The sequence below is a fragment of the Gobio gobio genome (assembly GCF_949357685.1).
Source record: "Gobio gobio genome assembly, chromosome: 20".
Taxonomy (NCBI): Eukaryota; Metazoa; Chordata; class Actinopteri; order Cypriniformes; family Gobionidae; genus Gobio; species Gobio gobio.
Window position 1 is genome coordinate 17,043,990 of NC_137113.1, and position 17,923 is coordinate 17,061,912.

At 37.6% G+C, this 17,923-nt stretch overlaps 1 protein-coding gene across 3 annotated transcripts in view; it reads right to left on the reverse strand.

Annotated features, from left to right (window-relative positions):
• The window catches only part of gpam (glycerol-3-phosphate acyltransferase, mitochondrial), a 37,766-nt gene extending 20,192 nt beyond the window's left edge, over nt 1–17,574 (reverse strand). Inside the window, exons 1-8 of one of the 3 annotated variants that reach the window (XM_079846000.1) lie at nt 17,402–17,574; nt 7,699–7,830; nt 5,413–5,532; nt 5,256–5,329; nt 1,504–1,617; nt 1,245–1,394; nt 443–542; nt 43–179 (exon numbers count right to left, since the gene is read on the reverse strand). In XM_079846000.1, coding sequence (XP_079702126.1) covers nt 43–179; nt 443–542; nt 1,245–1,394; nt 1,504–1,617; nt 5,256–5,329; nt 5,413–5,532; nt 7,699–7,797 — 794 coding nt within the window. In that variant the 5' untranslated portion in view covers nt 7,798–7,830; nt 17,402–17,574. Of the gene's footprint in view, nt 1–42; nt 180–442; nt 543–1,244; nt 1,395–1,503; nt 1,618–5,255; nt 5,330–5,412; nt 5,533–7,698; nt 7,831–8,008; nt 8,297–17,401 lie in introns of those variants that run through there. The other 2 variants (XM_079846001.1, XM_079846002.1) reach the window with 2 other exon arrangements.
• Nucleotides 17,575–17,923: the final 349 nt, after the last annotated feature.

A 17,923-nucleotide genomic window follows, 5' to 3' on the forward strand; every position in this document is an offset into this window, starting at 1 on the left:
AAAAACTTAAGAAGAAAAAAAAAAAAGATTACGACTTTGTACCTTAAAATGGGGATGCTGAGGTTGTTGCCAGCAGCAATGTGAGGTGCTTTGATGTTGTGACAGAACAGGATGAAGGTGATGAGCAGGTAGTCTATGTGGGACTTGTGTACAGGAAGGAAGACCAGGGGAGCGTTGTACTAGAAGAGACAGAGTAAAATGTTGGTTATATTTCAAGATAACGATTCTCCATCTTGTCCACCCATTAGATTCCATTAAATATACATAAAAAGGAGGTGGATAGACTTGCTGTTTGTTAATGAATTGTATATCTTAATGTAATGTGAGTTTGTCAACTGATGTTTTATCTGTGGCTGTTTTGGGAGTTGCAAAAGTATGTGTGGTAGTGCAGATAAGAAGAAATGCCCATGCTGAGCGGGAATCGGTTGTGCAGATGTCTGACCTCAGATGATGCTTTCTTCACCATCTCCAGCTGACCTTTATGAATCTGAATGCTCCAGAAGAATCCATTAAACAGTTTCAACAACACCCATCCTGTTAATCTAAAAGAGACAGAGGAAAGAGAGAACATCTAGGATTTATTTCTATCCAATGAATGAATTACAAACCCAAACTGTTATTTTCCCTTAGTGCTCCCATAAAAATATAAAATCTATACTATTAAAATATAATAAAATTATATACACAACCATACAAATATTTGGGGGCAATAAGATTTTTTTGTACACATTAAATTGATCAAATATGACAGTAAAGTCTTATTTTTGTTACAAAAGGTGTATATTCTAAATATATTCTATCTTTCTATTTAATCAAAGAATCCTGAAAAACGTATCAAGGTTTCCACAAAAATATAAAGCAGCACAACTGTTTTCAACATTGATAATAATAATAATTGGAATAATAATAATACATAAAATCAGCATATAAAGATGATTTCTGAAGGATACTGGAGTAATGACTGCTAAAAAATGCAGCCTGCCATCACAGGAATGAATTACATTTTAAAATATATCAAAATAGAAAACAGTTATTGTAATAAAATTTCACAATATTACTATTTTTAGTACATTTTTGATCAAATAAATGCAGCCTTGTATAAGACACTAAGAGACTTTCACCTTACCTCCCCCCAAATGTTGAATGGTATTATAATAAATGACATTATAACATCAATAAAATTGTTATTAAAGTACATTTGTATTTAGCATCGTCACTCATGGAGCATTATGTGAAAGCTGCACCTGATGAAGGCAGGCGAGATGTTGGCAACCATTTTCTGCAGGAATCCTCTGGCCTTCCGTTTAATTTTACTGACAGCTTTGGGATCCACTCCAGACTCTGCATCCGCGTCACCACCCTCGGACGCAACCTCCACGATAGCACATTCCAGCCTACAGCAATAACACTTACAGTGAATCTGGAAGCTAAGATGCATTTCTGCTGCTTAGAAACAGCCCTTTTCATTGAACTTGCTCCTCACTTTTAATAAACACTTAGTACCTGCTGTTGTTAAGCACGTTTTCCACCACATTGCGGGCAAACATGTCCTTCCGGACGTCTCTCTCCAAGACAAACAGCACATAACTCAGCCTCCGTGCAAGCCAACCTCTGTGCCTGCATTATACAAATACAAAACTGTATGGATAAGGGTATTAAAGACTTAAATAATCTACTTCATCCTTGACTTGGTCATTAAATAAATAGTTCCCCCAAAAATGAAAATTCTATCATGTTGTTACTTTTTTAGAACATGAAAATTCCCCCCATCCATGTAAAGCGCTTTGAGTGCCTAGAAAAGCACTATATAAATGTAACTAATTAATTAAATCAAAATAGATCCTCTAAATCAGGCAAAAAAAAATGTTGCCACTAAATGGCGGCCCAGAACATAGTCAAGGGATAATTTAAGAAATTAACAAAACTAGAATCGCCTGTTGACATACTGTTCCAGTGTCTTCTGTAACTGGTAGTGAGCTTTTACTCTGTCAAAAAATTGGATAAATTAATAAAGCAGTAGTGACACGTAACCTAAGTATCATTCACCAACTTGCAACACAGACCGCCTTGCTAAAACACATATTATGTGGGAGATGCGGAATGGATAAAAATAACTCAAAAAATAAAAGAGGACTTGAATAAGCCCATTAATGGCATGTTTGAGTCATGCTCTTAACAAACTGTTTTATTTCCTCTTTCCATATTGTGAATAATAAATGTGTATTTTAATTGTCTTGTTACACAATGGAGCCTAACTTATTGTAATAATTATTTGACATAGCCTACTTTTACTGGTCATCCTCACGTAGTCAACTGCATTGTTTTTTTTTTTTTTGCCTGCTGGAGGTACACGATTACGTTGTGTGCAGTGATGTTAACATTTAGGCTAGCCGGTGACAGAAAATGGCATTATCAAAGAGTCTAAAGAGGAAAGTCGACAGCGAAAATAGGGCATACAAAGAAGAATGGAAAGACAACTGCGTTCATCCTAACGTTACCTGGTTTTGTGAATTCAAAGCCGATGTGTCTAATCTCAGGGCTCCAGACTAACTTTTTTCACTAGGAGCACAGTAGCCCCCAACTGAAAATTTTAGGGGCACAACCAGAAATTTTAGGGGCGCACACCGTAAATCAACATGCTAACCAAATCTACTAATTTCCACTGTATTACTAATAGGAATAGGAAGGGTATTGTTAAGATTTTAATTGTATTACTACTCTTACCCATACTGCTTATCGGTCCGGTACTTTAACAGTATTCTTACCGGTTCTTTTTATTATACTTTATATATATTTTTTATATATTAAAAAAAAAAACATAATTAACATGGCTTTATAATCTGAAAAGTAAAATATCTATAGCAAAAGAAACCGCAAAGTTTGAACAAAAATATAAAACATCTATTTGTAAATGGACCAGTGTGCAGGCATTCGGAAGGTCTGCTAACATTAATATTACAGTAAAGAACAAACCTACAAAGAAATCTAATAAAGTAGCCTAATGAAATGTAAAATAACACTGCATAGTTTTCACTGTATAAATTGATAGATTAATGCTTATAAAAGCTAAAGTTATTAATTCAAGAGATGTGAATATTTTCTATTTGCCTTTTGTTCGATTCGAATTAATGGCTCAATCGTCAGCAGGTTTATCAGACGCTGCCCCTTTAAGACCGATCAAATGTAGAACTAATAATATCATATTCTCCTATTTCTCCAAACTATTTACGCCCATTTAAGATATAAACTGTTAAAATAACTACTCTCCAATCCGGTCATTTTGACACCGGCTATTTGTTGTTTATTTGATGGTTTAGACGCGCACACGAAGCCTAAAATATTAAGTGCAAGTCGGTCCATTTGGCAGCACACACACATAAGCCGCCTTGAAGTCGGAAACAGCGTCTCTTGCGCGGATTATTGTGCATTTAATAGCTCTTTATTATCAAACACATCCCGCTGTTTAGCAACAGTAGAGACTGCAGTTTACAACAATCATTGAATCTGACGTTTAGTTTAGGTTTAGGGAGAAATGACAGCGCAGCTGTGAAGGGAAGTCGCGCTCAACGGAACACGGCTATAGGAATAGTTTTACCTCATACCAACTTTTTATAATTCTTGGAAGCCAAAATCGAAAATAAAATTAGATTAATAGCCTATCACAGCACATCCCTAAAGTAAGCAGACTAAACTGTTGTGTAGTTCTCTTGGCCATCGTCACTCATTAAGCTGACTGTGGTGTTGTGTTCGCTGTAGCTCACTCGCTTTCTCTCTCTTCTGGATTGCGAATAGCAAAAATGCATCACGGACAAATGGTTTAATATTATCTCATATAGAAACGGCTGGCAAAGATAGAATTTGAATTCTATCGATTATAATTAGTAAGTGTATTTTCTTAATTTCTCCAGTATGACAGCAGGCAAATTTACTGGTCGCACATGTGCGACTGGATGTAAAATTCAGTCGCACACTCTCAAATTTTAGTCGCATAATGCGACCATTTAGTCGCACTCTGGAGCCCTGAATCTGCAACGAAGTCGCCACTGTTTGTAAAGAATATAACATCAGACGGCACCACGAGACGAAGCATGGCAACTTTTTTTTTTGCTGGTTGTCTTGTCAATATTTTTAATAAAAGGAAGCTGATTTGATTGTTATTGTTCACATGTTGGTGCTGAGGCTCCGCGTTATAAGCAAACGTTTCAATGGTTCACTGTTTGTTTTATCATACCACAAATTTCATGACGGCTATTTTAGAGGCGGGTCTAGCGATCCATTCCACAGACTCACAGAACAGAAACTCTCAATTCCTCCCAAAATAAACACATTGCTGCAAAAACGTTCTTGTTCTTTTTTTGAAGGCAAAATCACTAAAGCGAACTTGATTGTTGCTGTAATCTCTCCGGTTCGCACTGCCTGCTCTAAGCGGTGAGCAAACCCGGGTCTTTCTGCATGGGAGTCGGACACTTTAACAAGGAGGCTAAAGGCTGCGACCTCTAGCGTCAGTCACTGTAACAGTCACAGCAGTGAGATCTACCTGCACAGATGTCACTAGCTGGCCTCCGTTACACTATCATGACAGATCTATTTCAGCACCAGCCGCTATCAAAATAATCTGGCTGTGGACGCGGGCCAGATATTGTTGCTGGCGGGCCAATTTTTACAAATATTATTTGTAAATTGATAATTCTTTGCAGCTGGTTATTTTCATTGAACCAGCTGATCTGTTTTAGAAATCGGTCTTGTGCTTTGGTTGGCTCAGTGATTCTGTTTTAGCAGTTCTCTTTGAAGCTTTTCTGTGTCATTTTGGAGCCGTTTGGAAGAACAATTCCTTTATTTTCAAAAACTGCTGAAAGACAATATTAAATTATTCCTGCAGTATTACGGACTGTCCATTTCCTCTCCTGATTGGCAGTACCAGATCAGACCACCTTTGGTCCTTGTCATGTGATCTAGGAACATAATATCCCCTGACAAACAGCATTAATAATTTATTTCCCGACTTTCCACTCCTCACAGAAACCTACAACCTTCCAATTGATGCTTGAAAGTAAACACAGAGAGGGTGATTTGCTGGAAAACTACATCTGTCCAACTATGGAATTAATGACGCAACACAAACTATGTTAATGAATTATGTTAAACAGAAAGGAGTATAACTTAGCAACGTGCAGCGAGTATTCCAATGATAAAGGAAGAAAGTGGTCATGTATTCAGAGCAACCAGGCCCATGGCAAACAGAAATTGATGTTTACCTTGTGTGCGTTTCATTAATGTAAATCACATTACGGAGCCCTAGAGAAGGGATGCTGAGATTGAACAGCCTCTCCTGCAACAAATAAATGTAGGAAGTCAATATGCAAAACATAAACGTGCATTCGGTCAATATGCCAAAAGCTTCATCAAGCTAACCTGACTCTGGGGTGTGCACGAGTGACAGCATCTTCCAACAAATGGTCTCTTTCTGTTCAGCAGACCCTCCTTCCACGTGGTGGTCACAGAACGAAGGACAGACGGGCTGGAGCTCCTGTCCTACATGAGAAATACAGTGTTAATGGAAAATAATAATGGTACAGCTACAAGTTATTCTTAGTATATGGTAATGTTTTACAATAAGTTTAATTTGTTTACATTAGGTATGAACTAACAACCGTTCACATTTTAATCGGTACCGGTACCCGACGGTACCTTTTTTCTGTACTTTAGGGATATTTACATCAATAACTGTAAAGAAACTGTAAGTCATTTATTATTGACATTATGCCAGAGCTGCCCTGGTCGCTGTCTGCCATTGTCTGTGATGTGTGTTTACTGTAATATTTACTAGTAATTAGTAGGCTACTAGGTACTTAATTTAATTAATTAAAACAACCATATTAACTTTTTTTTAATTTTTTTATTTCATTTCTATGAAAAGGTTTCCCGCAAATGATGTGTTGTGTATTTTCTAGTAATCAAATCAAGACATGACATTAATTTAATTTATCTTTAAATTTAATTAAACTTTTTTTGTCAAACAAAGTGCTGCACAACTGAGCTTTATACGGTTAAAATTAAAACAATGAAAAATTGTAATTCATTACTCAAAAATAAAGTTTTGATAATTTATTTTTATTACATTAGTGTTAGTATTATTATTACACTGAGACGTATATCAATTCTACTGTACAACAGTAATGTATTAGTCAAGTTAAACCAAACTTTTATTTTGAAGACCTTTGAGTTTCTGTGTGTTTATAAATCTAATAAAACTAAAGACTTCTTGGAGATGTGAAGGTACTCTACTACTACTCTATACTTAAGATTAACATGAGATTGGCAGAAACTCTGTGTGTTATGTCCAGTGTTGTGCAAGTTACTTCCAAACTGTAATACATTATAGATTACTTGTTACTGTTATTTAAAAGTAATTCTTTACCTTACAATATTACTGTCTCTGAATTGTAATGCGTTACATTACTCCTGTATTACTTTTGAGTTAATTTCACCAAAATAATTACAGAAGTAGAACTTAACATTCTAAAACGACAAAATGTAGGCTACTACAGAGCGTTGTACATCCAGTAGAAGGCGATGTAGCATAATGACTGTGGGCTATCCAAGCTACTAACTTATAGCATACAATTGGCAAAGTTAAGGCTCAAGAAAATGCAAGAAAGGATGAATCACAAACGATCCAAGTCTGTTAAAAGTATGGTAGAGGTAAAGTGATTATCTGGCTATATCTGGGAATAGCTTGAGTCTATTCATATTAGACACAACAGAACTGTATGTAAACTCTAATGCCTTGACAAGATGCACATTTGTTTTTTTCTTATCGTTGTCATTATTTTATTCTCTTTGAATTCAAGAGGTTCACAAAACAAAACCGTCATGCACAAAGTGCAAGAGATGTTTTTTTAAATTGCTAGTGCTATTTCACAACGTCGATAGTTATTTCGGTTTTAGACAAAGGTTGCATTTGACTGCATTTGCCTATTACGTTCTTCTTGTCCTTATATCTGACAAAATCGAAGTAATGCGTATCCATTAAGCCTTGTTTATACTTTCGTTTCGCAGCGTGAGCCTCTGCTGACTGCACGCGCACCTCGTCCGTTTGCAGAGGTGTTTATACTCTACTCGCTCGCCGTGTGCTATTCTTTGAAACGACTGAGCCTTTAAGCCTTCTTTAGTCGCTTTTCTACTGGCCAACGCGAGCTGTCATTTATGTACAAACTTGGACACCACACGGCTATTGACCGACCACGAACAGGTAATAACTTACTTGCATTTTTCATTCGTTAATGTCTCACTGTCTTTTTTTTTTTTTTTTTTTTTTTTGAACAATTACATTTTGGGCTAAAAGTGTGTTGCAACGCAAGAGTCACTGAACATGTACCGAGTAAAATATTACTGAAAATTGATTAGTAATGCCTTACACTACTGCGTTACAGCAAAAAGTAATGTTGCTGTAATGCATTACTTTTGTAACGTTACTCCCAACACTGGTTAAAGTATAAATATACCATTGTTCATTGTGGATTCATATATGGACTCATATATGAATATGAATCCACAATGTACTATTGTTCATTGTGGATTCATATATGGATTCATAGCAATATTTCAAATATGTGCCAAAGTTAAATTTGCAAATTTGGAAGAAAACAAGCTAGTGATGCTTGCCTTAGTATGCGCTAGCTATCTCTCTTTGCTTACCTGGTCCTCACAGGGATGCTTCAGACAGCCACTCCCTGCATCAGGATTATTGGCCAGTAGAATGTTATCTGGACCACCCAGAACCATGCGGACATCCATCCCCTCTCTTCAAACCAAACATCAACAACAAAACTGTGGGAAGAAAAGAAAAACAGAGAATGAGAGCCAGTCCATTGCCGCCCTCTGTGCTCTAGGTCAAAGCATGGACGATCTCTGATTACAGCTTTTCACAATAGATTACTGCAGCCGGCAAAATATTCCACAGAAAGCCAGAATGTGAAACCATTGTGGCATCTATTCTGCACAGCACCTCCAGCTCAGCTGCAGTTGAATGACAGGAATGTCGAATGATGCGTTCCAACCAATCACAGCAAACAAATAAAGCTCACCAAACCAGCTGAGATGGTTTCAGGTGAGCTTATCATTTTGACAAAGATTTCGGGAAGAACGGCAACAAAACAAGTTTGATTGGAGACAAATCCATCATGGCTCAGTCTACATGCTTCACTGCCTTGGGGTAAAGAAAACTGACAGTGTTGACAACAGCTCAAAGGACACGAGACACCTCAGCTGAAATAACCTCACGGTTGCCAAACCGAGCGCATGTGCGATGAGGACACAGCCACTCTTATTACCTCTGCATCTCTATCATAAAGTCCTGGGTGTCACGCTGCTACATACACTGCTAACCAGTGGATAAGAGAGTCCACTTTCCTGTGTCATGTTAAAGGGCTTGTGCCTCTTGACTGCGGATAAAAGGTGATGGGGGGGGGGGGGGGGGGGGGCTGTTGAAGCATACTATATAGCAGCTGTCCAGGTCAGAGGTAAACTGCAAGGGTGGTAGTCATAACAGAACCGAATGGAGCTAGAGCTCTTGGTAAGCAGTATATTTATGGAAGACGTGCTGTGGAAAAAAGCTTGTGCCAACTTACGGGTGCAGCATGTACCCTCTAAAAACCGCAGGAGATATCTGCACATGTTTAGTGCATCAAGAAATGTCTATTTTAACCTTACATATGTTAATCTTTCTAATCAACATTTGGTTGTGGCAGGAGGAGCAAGTGCATCAATCGTCAAACAAATGGCATGATCTACAAAGGTGCAAACTAGTTTCACTTCCTCCACAGTCAAACACAGTTTACAGTTGTCTCTATTATTATGGGTTCTTCTTATTTCCTCTGTGACTGCACTTCTTCAAAAACACCCCATCAGCAGCTCACAAGGGCATTACAGAATCCGCAGCGGGACCGTTTAGTCCATTGGTTGAATACACTGAGGCTGTGGCATGTTTTTTATTCTCTTGTGCATCATGTGTGAAGAAAGGGATTAAGAATTGGTTACATTTTGATTATTGTTGTAACACAATGTGTCAAAATATCAATAGCTACAATAGCAATGCTGTGCATGCTCATTATGAATATGCAGATCTCAATGAGGCATCAGATAAAATACGCAACTAGATTTTAGGGCTGTGTATCACCAACAATGTCACGTTACGATACGCGTCACGATACGATACGCATCACGATACTAGTCACGATACGATACGTATCACGATATGGATCAATTTGGAATTTCTTTTTTGCAGAGTTTAATAACAGTTAATATATGTTTATTGAATAGCCAGTGTTATAACAGATGTGATAAGTGAAAAATTATTTTGTTTTTGTTATTTAAAAACAATGAGTTAAATTAATTAAATAAATTGTCACAAAAAAAGCTTGGAATGGCTCGATTCAAAATTGATTATTTTGGATACATATCAGGTACACACATCTCTCAACTAATGCTGTAAACTATGGGAGTCAGTTGTAGCCTACTGAAGGTCAAAAATGAACTGATTTGTACAAATACTTTTTTTTTAAAATAATAAAGTAATAATATTAGCTTTAGAATTTACATAATCATACTTCTACTCCATTTTGTTTTTGAAATTAAATATTTAAAATGGTGACTGTCATAACTTGCCAGATTAATTAAAAACATGCATGAAATATATTAAAAAACTAAAAATGATAATGAATATGTAATATGGTGCATATATTTAGCAAAATGCTCCTCTCTATAGTCAATTTTTCTAGCTCACTAATTAATTTATGGACACTGGATATGGATTTTCTGAGGTAAATGTGACGTTATGTGACATTGTTTACAAGCTAATTTACTGATGTCTTTCCGCTTTGAAACACTGATTGAGCGATCACATGAGACATGATATGGATTTCGGTAAGTTGTACTCTATCGCTCAACAGACTTTCAGATGCACATTCATGTTTATTTCGGACTGTAACTGGTATTAGGCGGAGGAGAAGATCAGTTCACGTGTGCAGTGCGCTGCCGCCTGCCGCTTCTCATAAGCTGATTTGCGCCAGAGCGATCTAGCGCCTAAACTAATTCATGTTTTTAGATTTCTTAATAAAATGGACGTAATTTGAAATCTAAGACTTTGTTTCATATCAATAGTAACAAAGCACAAAGATTTAATGGATGGGAGGCACGCTGCAAAAACTGTAACAACTTAAAAACCTCTTATCCATTTTGAATGTCTTGCACTGCTGCTCACGTTGTTAAAATTGGCAACACTTGACTCACGTGATAATTGGTTACAATTAAAGGGGTGGTAAACCACGATTTCACTATTCTAACTTTAGCTAACGTGTAATGTTGCTGCTTGAGCATAAACAACATCTGCAAAGTTACAACGTTCAAAGTTTAAAGCAAAGGGAGATATTTGCTTTTAAAGAAATCAGTTTCTAAGAACTACAGCAAACGGCCAGTAGGCGACTACACACATTCCTCCAAGGTTGGTGACATCAACAGGCTCAATATTTACATAAACCCCTCCTCCGAGAATATTAAATAAGGGGGGGTGAGGCCATTTTGTATCGCGGCGCTGTTGTGGTATAGTTAGGCTGGAGTGTTGTTGCCGCGATGCCAAGGAAACGCTGTTATTTTCATCCGGATTGCAGGTCTGGGGTACTTGCTTTGTTCAGCCTTCATAGGGAGGGGGGTGCGTTGCAGAGCGTTTAACATAAAACATGTTATATGCACGTGTGTTTGAGTCAGCAGGGAATCAGGCGCTCGCGGGGCTCCCTGCAGCACATCCACGGAGGAGAACATCCACCGTCTTCGCGATTTCAATGCCAGATTTGCACAACGTCAGCTGCGTGAAAAAAACACTGCCGGTGCGTGGATGTATGACGCGCGCTGCACATTTCACGGAGGACAACACAAACTTCCACAAACTTCGCGAGTTCAATACAGGATATACACAACGGCTTGTCCTGAAAGCTGGATTTACAAACAGAAGCTGTTCACGGGCCACAACCTGTAAGTCTGATTTATTTTTCATCGATGTGTTTTCCTGTAATAGGTTGTAGCAAGGAAGTAAACAGATGACAGCGCTGTTCTGCAAACCAGTCTGTTAAATGCTCATTCATACTTAACGTTATCCGACGAACACCTATCGTTACAAACACTAACGTTAAAATCTCAACAGCGAACCTGGCATTAGTGTAAATGATTCTTTGATTAGAGCTTTTATGTATTGTTTATCTACAGGCATGCTAAACATGGTTCTGTGTGTGATTTGGCTAACTTACTAGTTAAAGCCAGTGCTTAGTGTTTGTTTTGGGTTAGTTCTTGTGACAGATATTTGGCTATAATCGTTCTAAAAATACAAAAGTTAAAGTGCCATTCAGTAGCGATCATTATAGATCCGCAGTCTTTACTCTTGAGGAATGAACAGGTTCTGCTCGATCATCTTCACTCAAATGTTCTGGGTCTGATTCGGGCTCATATGGTTTTATTGACGCCGTTGTTTCTAACACTGACCAAAGCACAGCCTCCGATAAAGGTAAGGGGCGTGACGTTTCCGTCATACGTGCACTAGGCGTTTAGCGAATCACAACACACTGGGCCAGCTAACCAATCTGAGCCCATCGCGTATTTTTGAGGGACTGGCTTCATACAACCCGGAAAGCATCAGACCGTTTTACAAGGAGGGACAGAGCAGTGTAGAATAAAGGTCAAAGCTGCTGTATCAATACGCGCATCGTCAGGGGTTCATGACGATGTATCGTTGTATCGATATTTTGAGCACAGCCCGACTAGATTTTCACATTTCATTAAACGTCATAAAACTTGCAGTTGCAATGCATGGGTGTTGTACGTATTTGCTATATGATTTCTAGATGTTTTGCTCACTGGCCCAAATCCATAAGTCAGTAAGTCAATTATTTGAATGTTACAGCTAATAACGATAAATGGCTAATATTAAATTTAATAAATAAATAAAAACAAACACATTTAGGCATCACAACATTGTAATTTACAGCATGAAAAACGGATATTAATTTTGAGACTTGCTAAAGATAACATTTAACAGCTTTACTAAATTATTAGTGTTTTTAAAACTTAATTTTAAGCAAACATTAGATGACGGCAAAGTAATCTGAATGTAATTAGCATACACAATTAAATATCCAATATAGACTTTTACCAATAAACTTAACATCAATCAAGAACCGATAGGAAACACACACATTTATAGTGCATCATAATTGTCCCTTAAAAGATATCCCCCTCTAAAACATGTGAATGAACCACAAAATTGGTAACTAAGTGCTTGAAAACTAAGCAAGTGTTAAAAAGGCAAATAATATAATATACTTTAATCACATCTTGCCCACAGTTCTTGGCTAACTGTAATGTAATTAAGATCACTCAATCACATGCTCTCATTAGGGTGAAAGTGGGTCAGCAGAAGAGTCGGTCTTTGAATGAATGACTGGAGCAAACCAAGCTGACACGAGGAAAGGGGGGGAAAGATGGGGTAATCTCTTCCACAAAGAATAACAACCCCAAGCAAGACGCAGAGCACATGCTGAACGGGCCTCGGGAGAAAGAGAGAGAGAGAGAGGTGTACAGCGAGCCATATCGCAGCTGCTAAATGAGAGTTCATTGAACTCTGGAAGCCCTGCCTGCATTGTCTGATGTGATCTACACCAATAGGCGACCAGAACACTGATGAGAAAAAAAGAAGAGAAGACCGGGTTTTCTGTGAGAGTCTGGCTGGATGTCAAAGCTTGCAGAAAGGAGACCTGCTCAGAGAGACAAAGTGAAAAATAGCCCTGGATTGGCTGTGAATCTTTAAAAAGTTGCTGAATAGGCCTTGTCTGAAAAAATCCTGTATGATCTACATTTTTAAAGCAGTCCTTCCTGGCTTCACAACAACTAAGGTCGTCTACTACGTGCCAAATTTTTTAACATGGAGCATTTTCTTATGGAGTAAAAAATGGGCACCTGACTGTCAACAAACACACACTCCATGTCAATGGTGCTTTAAGGCAGAGTAGCTGCCACTAGCTTTTAAACATAATCAAATGTGATGAGTAAATCCACCAGCAATGCGGGCCAGTGGGTTAATCCATCTCACAATCTGTTCATCTGAACTGTAAAACAAGGCAATGATAAATCAAACATTGTATTGAAGTCATCTGAATCATAACAACATACTCAATGTAAAACCTCTATTATTCAGAAGCTTACTAGGTATTCATTTGTCAATCTGTATTCAGAAAGACAGGTCATAGAATTTAATAACATGCAGGAAGGATCAGCTATTACAGAATAACAAATACCTTGATAACTTGGTTATTATAGCTAGACAATGAAATATCAGGAAATTAGGATTGATACATTTAAAAGGAAAAAATAAGTCATGCTCACTGAACATGGTACTGCAAATACCTAATATTTAAATTCACTATGAAAAGGAAGTAGCAACAGATGTTTTCTTTTGCATTGTGACGTACATTCAAGTGTAACGGATTAACGAAAAAGAACAAATGTAGGCCAGGGACTTGGTTTAATGCGTTGGATGTTGATTAGATTTTGAGACGTGGGAGTTGCATTCAAAAATAGAGGCAGATGAACGTGAGCTTGAAGGGGTGGAGTTTAAGCGGACTTGATTGGAGAAGTCCTGTATACGTCAACAGAGAGAAGTCTGGTATATTTACTGGAGGATCCAGTTATGACTTTTAAACAGTTATGACTGATTAAACATTATGAGGTTAAAATTTTTTACATTTGAATGGATAAATTGTGCACAATAAGATCTATAACATGCATTTAGAAAACAAATAGGAACTTATAATATTTCATGCAGTCTTTAAATTAAAGAAAAATAAATGTCTCCAATAGTTTAACCCTCAAGTCAAAACAATGAATGAATTACACTTTACAATGAATTATTGTAAAGTGTTACCGATAACATCATATTTAAAAAATAGGCAAAGCTTAAGCTTCATAATAATAATATAACTTACTTAAATAAATGTAATTTATTTATGTTAGAAAACAATAGCCATACTTAAATTTTTTGGCATTAAAATGCTACTTAGCATTTCGTGTTAGGTTATATAATTTTGTTTCCTGAATCCTTCCATGAGAGGGACTTCACACGGCACATTTCAACTAAATGCACCATGAGGGATATAAACTATATTTATAGTCTTGTACCAGCACATAAAAAAGTCATCAAATAAAAGACTGGGAAGACCAAATGTCAATATAACGGCCCTGTGTCAATATGCAAGACCTTGGAGTGCTGTGACATTAGAGGGACAATGTCATGTTGTTGTGACATGACATCTAGCAGATAAGTTTAATAAACTATTATCAATCTAAATAGTGTTTTTGACCTGAGCCACTAACTACAAATCAACATCTGGTTCGAGTTCATTAGTCTAAGTGAAAAACTTTAATTTAAGCTACCACTTCGTTTATTTTTTGTTTTTAAATAGATTTTTCAGTTGTATATATTTTATTGATTTAATTTTTTTGGGGAAAAAGGAAAAAAACAATTCGGTATTAAACATAAAATGACAAACCCTATTAAATAGAGAAATAGACAAAACTGCTTAAAGGGTAAGTTCACCCAAAAATTAACATAAATTACTCAGCCTCATGTCGTTCCAAACCTGTAAGACTTCGGTTCATCTTCAGAACACATATTAAGATATTTTTCATGGAATCGGAGAGCTTTCTGATCCCTCCATACCACTTTAAAGCTACACTGTGTAACTTTTTTAGTTTATTCTTAGCTAAAACACTTAGTTCTTTCAAAAATATGTGTGCTCATTAATGTATATTTACTTCTTTCAAGTAATAAAGTATTCTCGTAAGTTTATAATATGCCATTGAAAATACATACGGGTAATGTATTGGTAATGGTTCGAATGCGGGTCGCCATGTTGCCCCTCCATCTTGAAAGTACATTAGCCAAGAGGAACATATCCGTAAATTCAAGCTTCGCCTTTCACGTTTTAACACTCGATGGCACCGTGTCGAATGTGGACGAGGTCGAACTGGAAGCTATATTAATCTTGGACTAAATTAGCCACCGTAGGAGTTAAAACGAAATCGGAATTGAGAGGAAGAGAAACTAAGGGCGTTTTCACACCTAAAAGTCCGCACCAAGGTCCGAACCGAAGTTCATGTTTTGATACTTTTTATATATTCGGTTAGTTTTGGTTTGGTTTCACATTGCAATTATGTGAGCGGACTAAAGAACTTTACATGACGCACTTGCGTCCACTCGTCATCATTTATGTGGGCGGCATCTGGACATTGATTGTTTTGTAAACGGACGTGCGTCTGACGTCAGCGTCTTTGACAAGTTGAATGAACGGACGCATATCGCTGTTGCCACTATTGAACAGTGCGCATTGCTTGACTATTTTTTTATTCGTTACGTTTAAAAGTGGACATTTCAAGCTTTATCTACACATATTTCTCATGTTTGTGAGGCAAGTAGCCTGCTGAGTTTCGGTTTATTTGAGACCCGCTCCAGTTCATGTGTAAAGCATGATCGCTCCCGTGATTATTGTCTGCTATAGACTATTTGCTCCTTATTTATTAAATCCAGGCAATTATCTGATTAAACGTTGATTAAAATTAAGATACAATTTATACAAAACGAAATTCCCATTAAAGAAATGCTTTCTAAGCAAAATCATACAAAATTTCGTTCAAAATTATTTCTGACTTTCTGTCTACTGACATATTGCGCATATTTTCACTTTTCATAATCGATGTAGCCTAGATTGAATTTAAAAATAACGTTATAATATTTAAACATAAACAGGAACTTCCTGTAAATGATCTGAAAGTCCGAACCATACAGAAAATGCTTTCACACTAGAAACGAACCGAACCTTCGTTCAGTTTGATCCGGACCGAGACTACCTCTTTTCGTCGGACCAAATTTCGTCTGTTTGGTCCGGACCGTGGTACGGGGGAGGTTTCACACCTGCAATTTTGATTCGGACCAAACTGAAAAGTCCGAAAATCCGGACCAAACAAGGTAGGTGTGAAAACGCCCTAATATTCACTGGATGGTCATATACCTTTTCACCACTAGATGGGGGAAAATATCACACAGTGTAGCTTTAAGGCCCAGAAAGGTAGTTAAATTCTCACATGTGACTCCAGTGGTTCAACCTTAATTTTATGAAGCGTTGAGAATACTTTTTGTGCAAAAAAACTAACAAAAATAACGACTTTATTCAACAATTTCTTCTCATCAGTGTCAGTCTCCTACGCTGTTGACGTACTAAATACAGTGTAGCGCTTCCAGTTGTTCACGTGAGCTCCACGCAGAGATTGACACACAGTCGAGAAGAAATTGTTAAATAAAGTAGTTATTTTAGCGCACAAAAACGATTCTCGTCGCTTCATAAAATTAAAATTGAACTACTGGAGTCACATGGACTATTTTAACGATGTATTTACTACGTTTCTGGGCGTATTCCCACTTCTGAAGTCGTGATTATGAGCTCGTGGAGGGTCTTCATGTGCAATTTTTACCTAGGAAACTCGTATTTACGATAATTCCGACAGCACCTGAAGGCAGAATTAGAGAGTTCTCGGATTTCATCCAGAATATTTGAATTTGCGTTTCGAAGATGATCGAAGGTCGACGGGTTTGGAATGACATGAGGGTGAGTGAGTATGACAATTTTCATTTTGGGGTGAACAAACCCTTTTAAAATATTTTGTTTGACCTCCTGAGGTTGACCATTAACATCTTCTGAAGGTTAAAGCATCTTTCACTGACCATTTGTTTGAAAAAAAATAAAATACTTAATATGCATGTTTTAGCCTGTTTTGTGCCCCATTCGCACCTAGAACGCCGCATGAATGGAACGCACGCGCCTCCGCTTTGATCAAGACTCGCGCTACCTACTGTATAGCTGCATGCTAATCTGTCTGACTGACTGCCTTTGAGTATTTTTTTGTCAACTCAACCACGTTGAGCTCGAGCAAACTGCCAATAGTCTTATCCCATGAGCGCATGCTGCACAGTCAGGGCGTTTCGTCCTGAAAGCAGTGCACTGCATGTAAAACCACTGCAACTGTAAACGATGTTTTTTTAAATGAAAGCGACGGCGTTGGGGCTTTTCTGTGAAACATTTTCACAGCCAGTTCGTTTGCGACTAACATCCAAATCATCATCATATACTTTCTTCTGGATTTAAAGGCATGTGGTTTTGCCGGTTCGCTGCATCGCTTTAGGCTACTCAGTGAGCAACCCCCTTCCCTTATGCTAGCTTGCTAACTAACCCCTGCGCCCACCCTCATTGTGCATTAAACTGGGCGAAACCCGAAGACAAAGCGTATGCAAAGAGGAAAGTTTTACCTCAAAAATATGCCTTTGAAGCGCCATCACTGTTGAATTTGCCCTCTTTAGCGAACTGTGAACCAGCTCTCGTCCTTGAAACTGCCCACCACACAACCGGCACTGCACTACACTTGCCAGACACTGAGCAGAGGGGAAAGATGCATGACAGCTGAGTTTATTCCGCCTGCCCTACGCTGTCATGGCAGTGGTGTAATTCTTGATAGAGCCACTAAGGGTCGTAGTTAGAATGTGTGAAAAGCATGGTGAAAAAGTTGAGTCCCAGCTTACAAGGTTGTGTGATACTATTTTTTTAAGTCACCATGAAATCAACATTGACCATTCTTGTTTTTACGGAATATTGCAGGAATATTATCACTGTGCACATCATTATTTTGTTTAAAGTCCTCGTGAAATCAAAATTGACCATATTTACTTTGTTAGCTCAAATTGCTAGTTTTGTGGTGAACAATCCATCCGTGCAAGTCAATCCTCATCAAAAAATTATTTGGCTTCGTAATCTTTAATCAAAATCTGAAAATG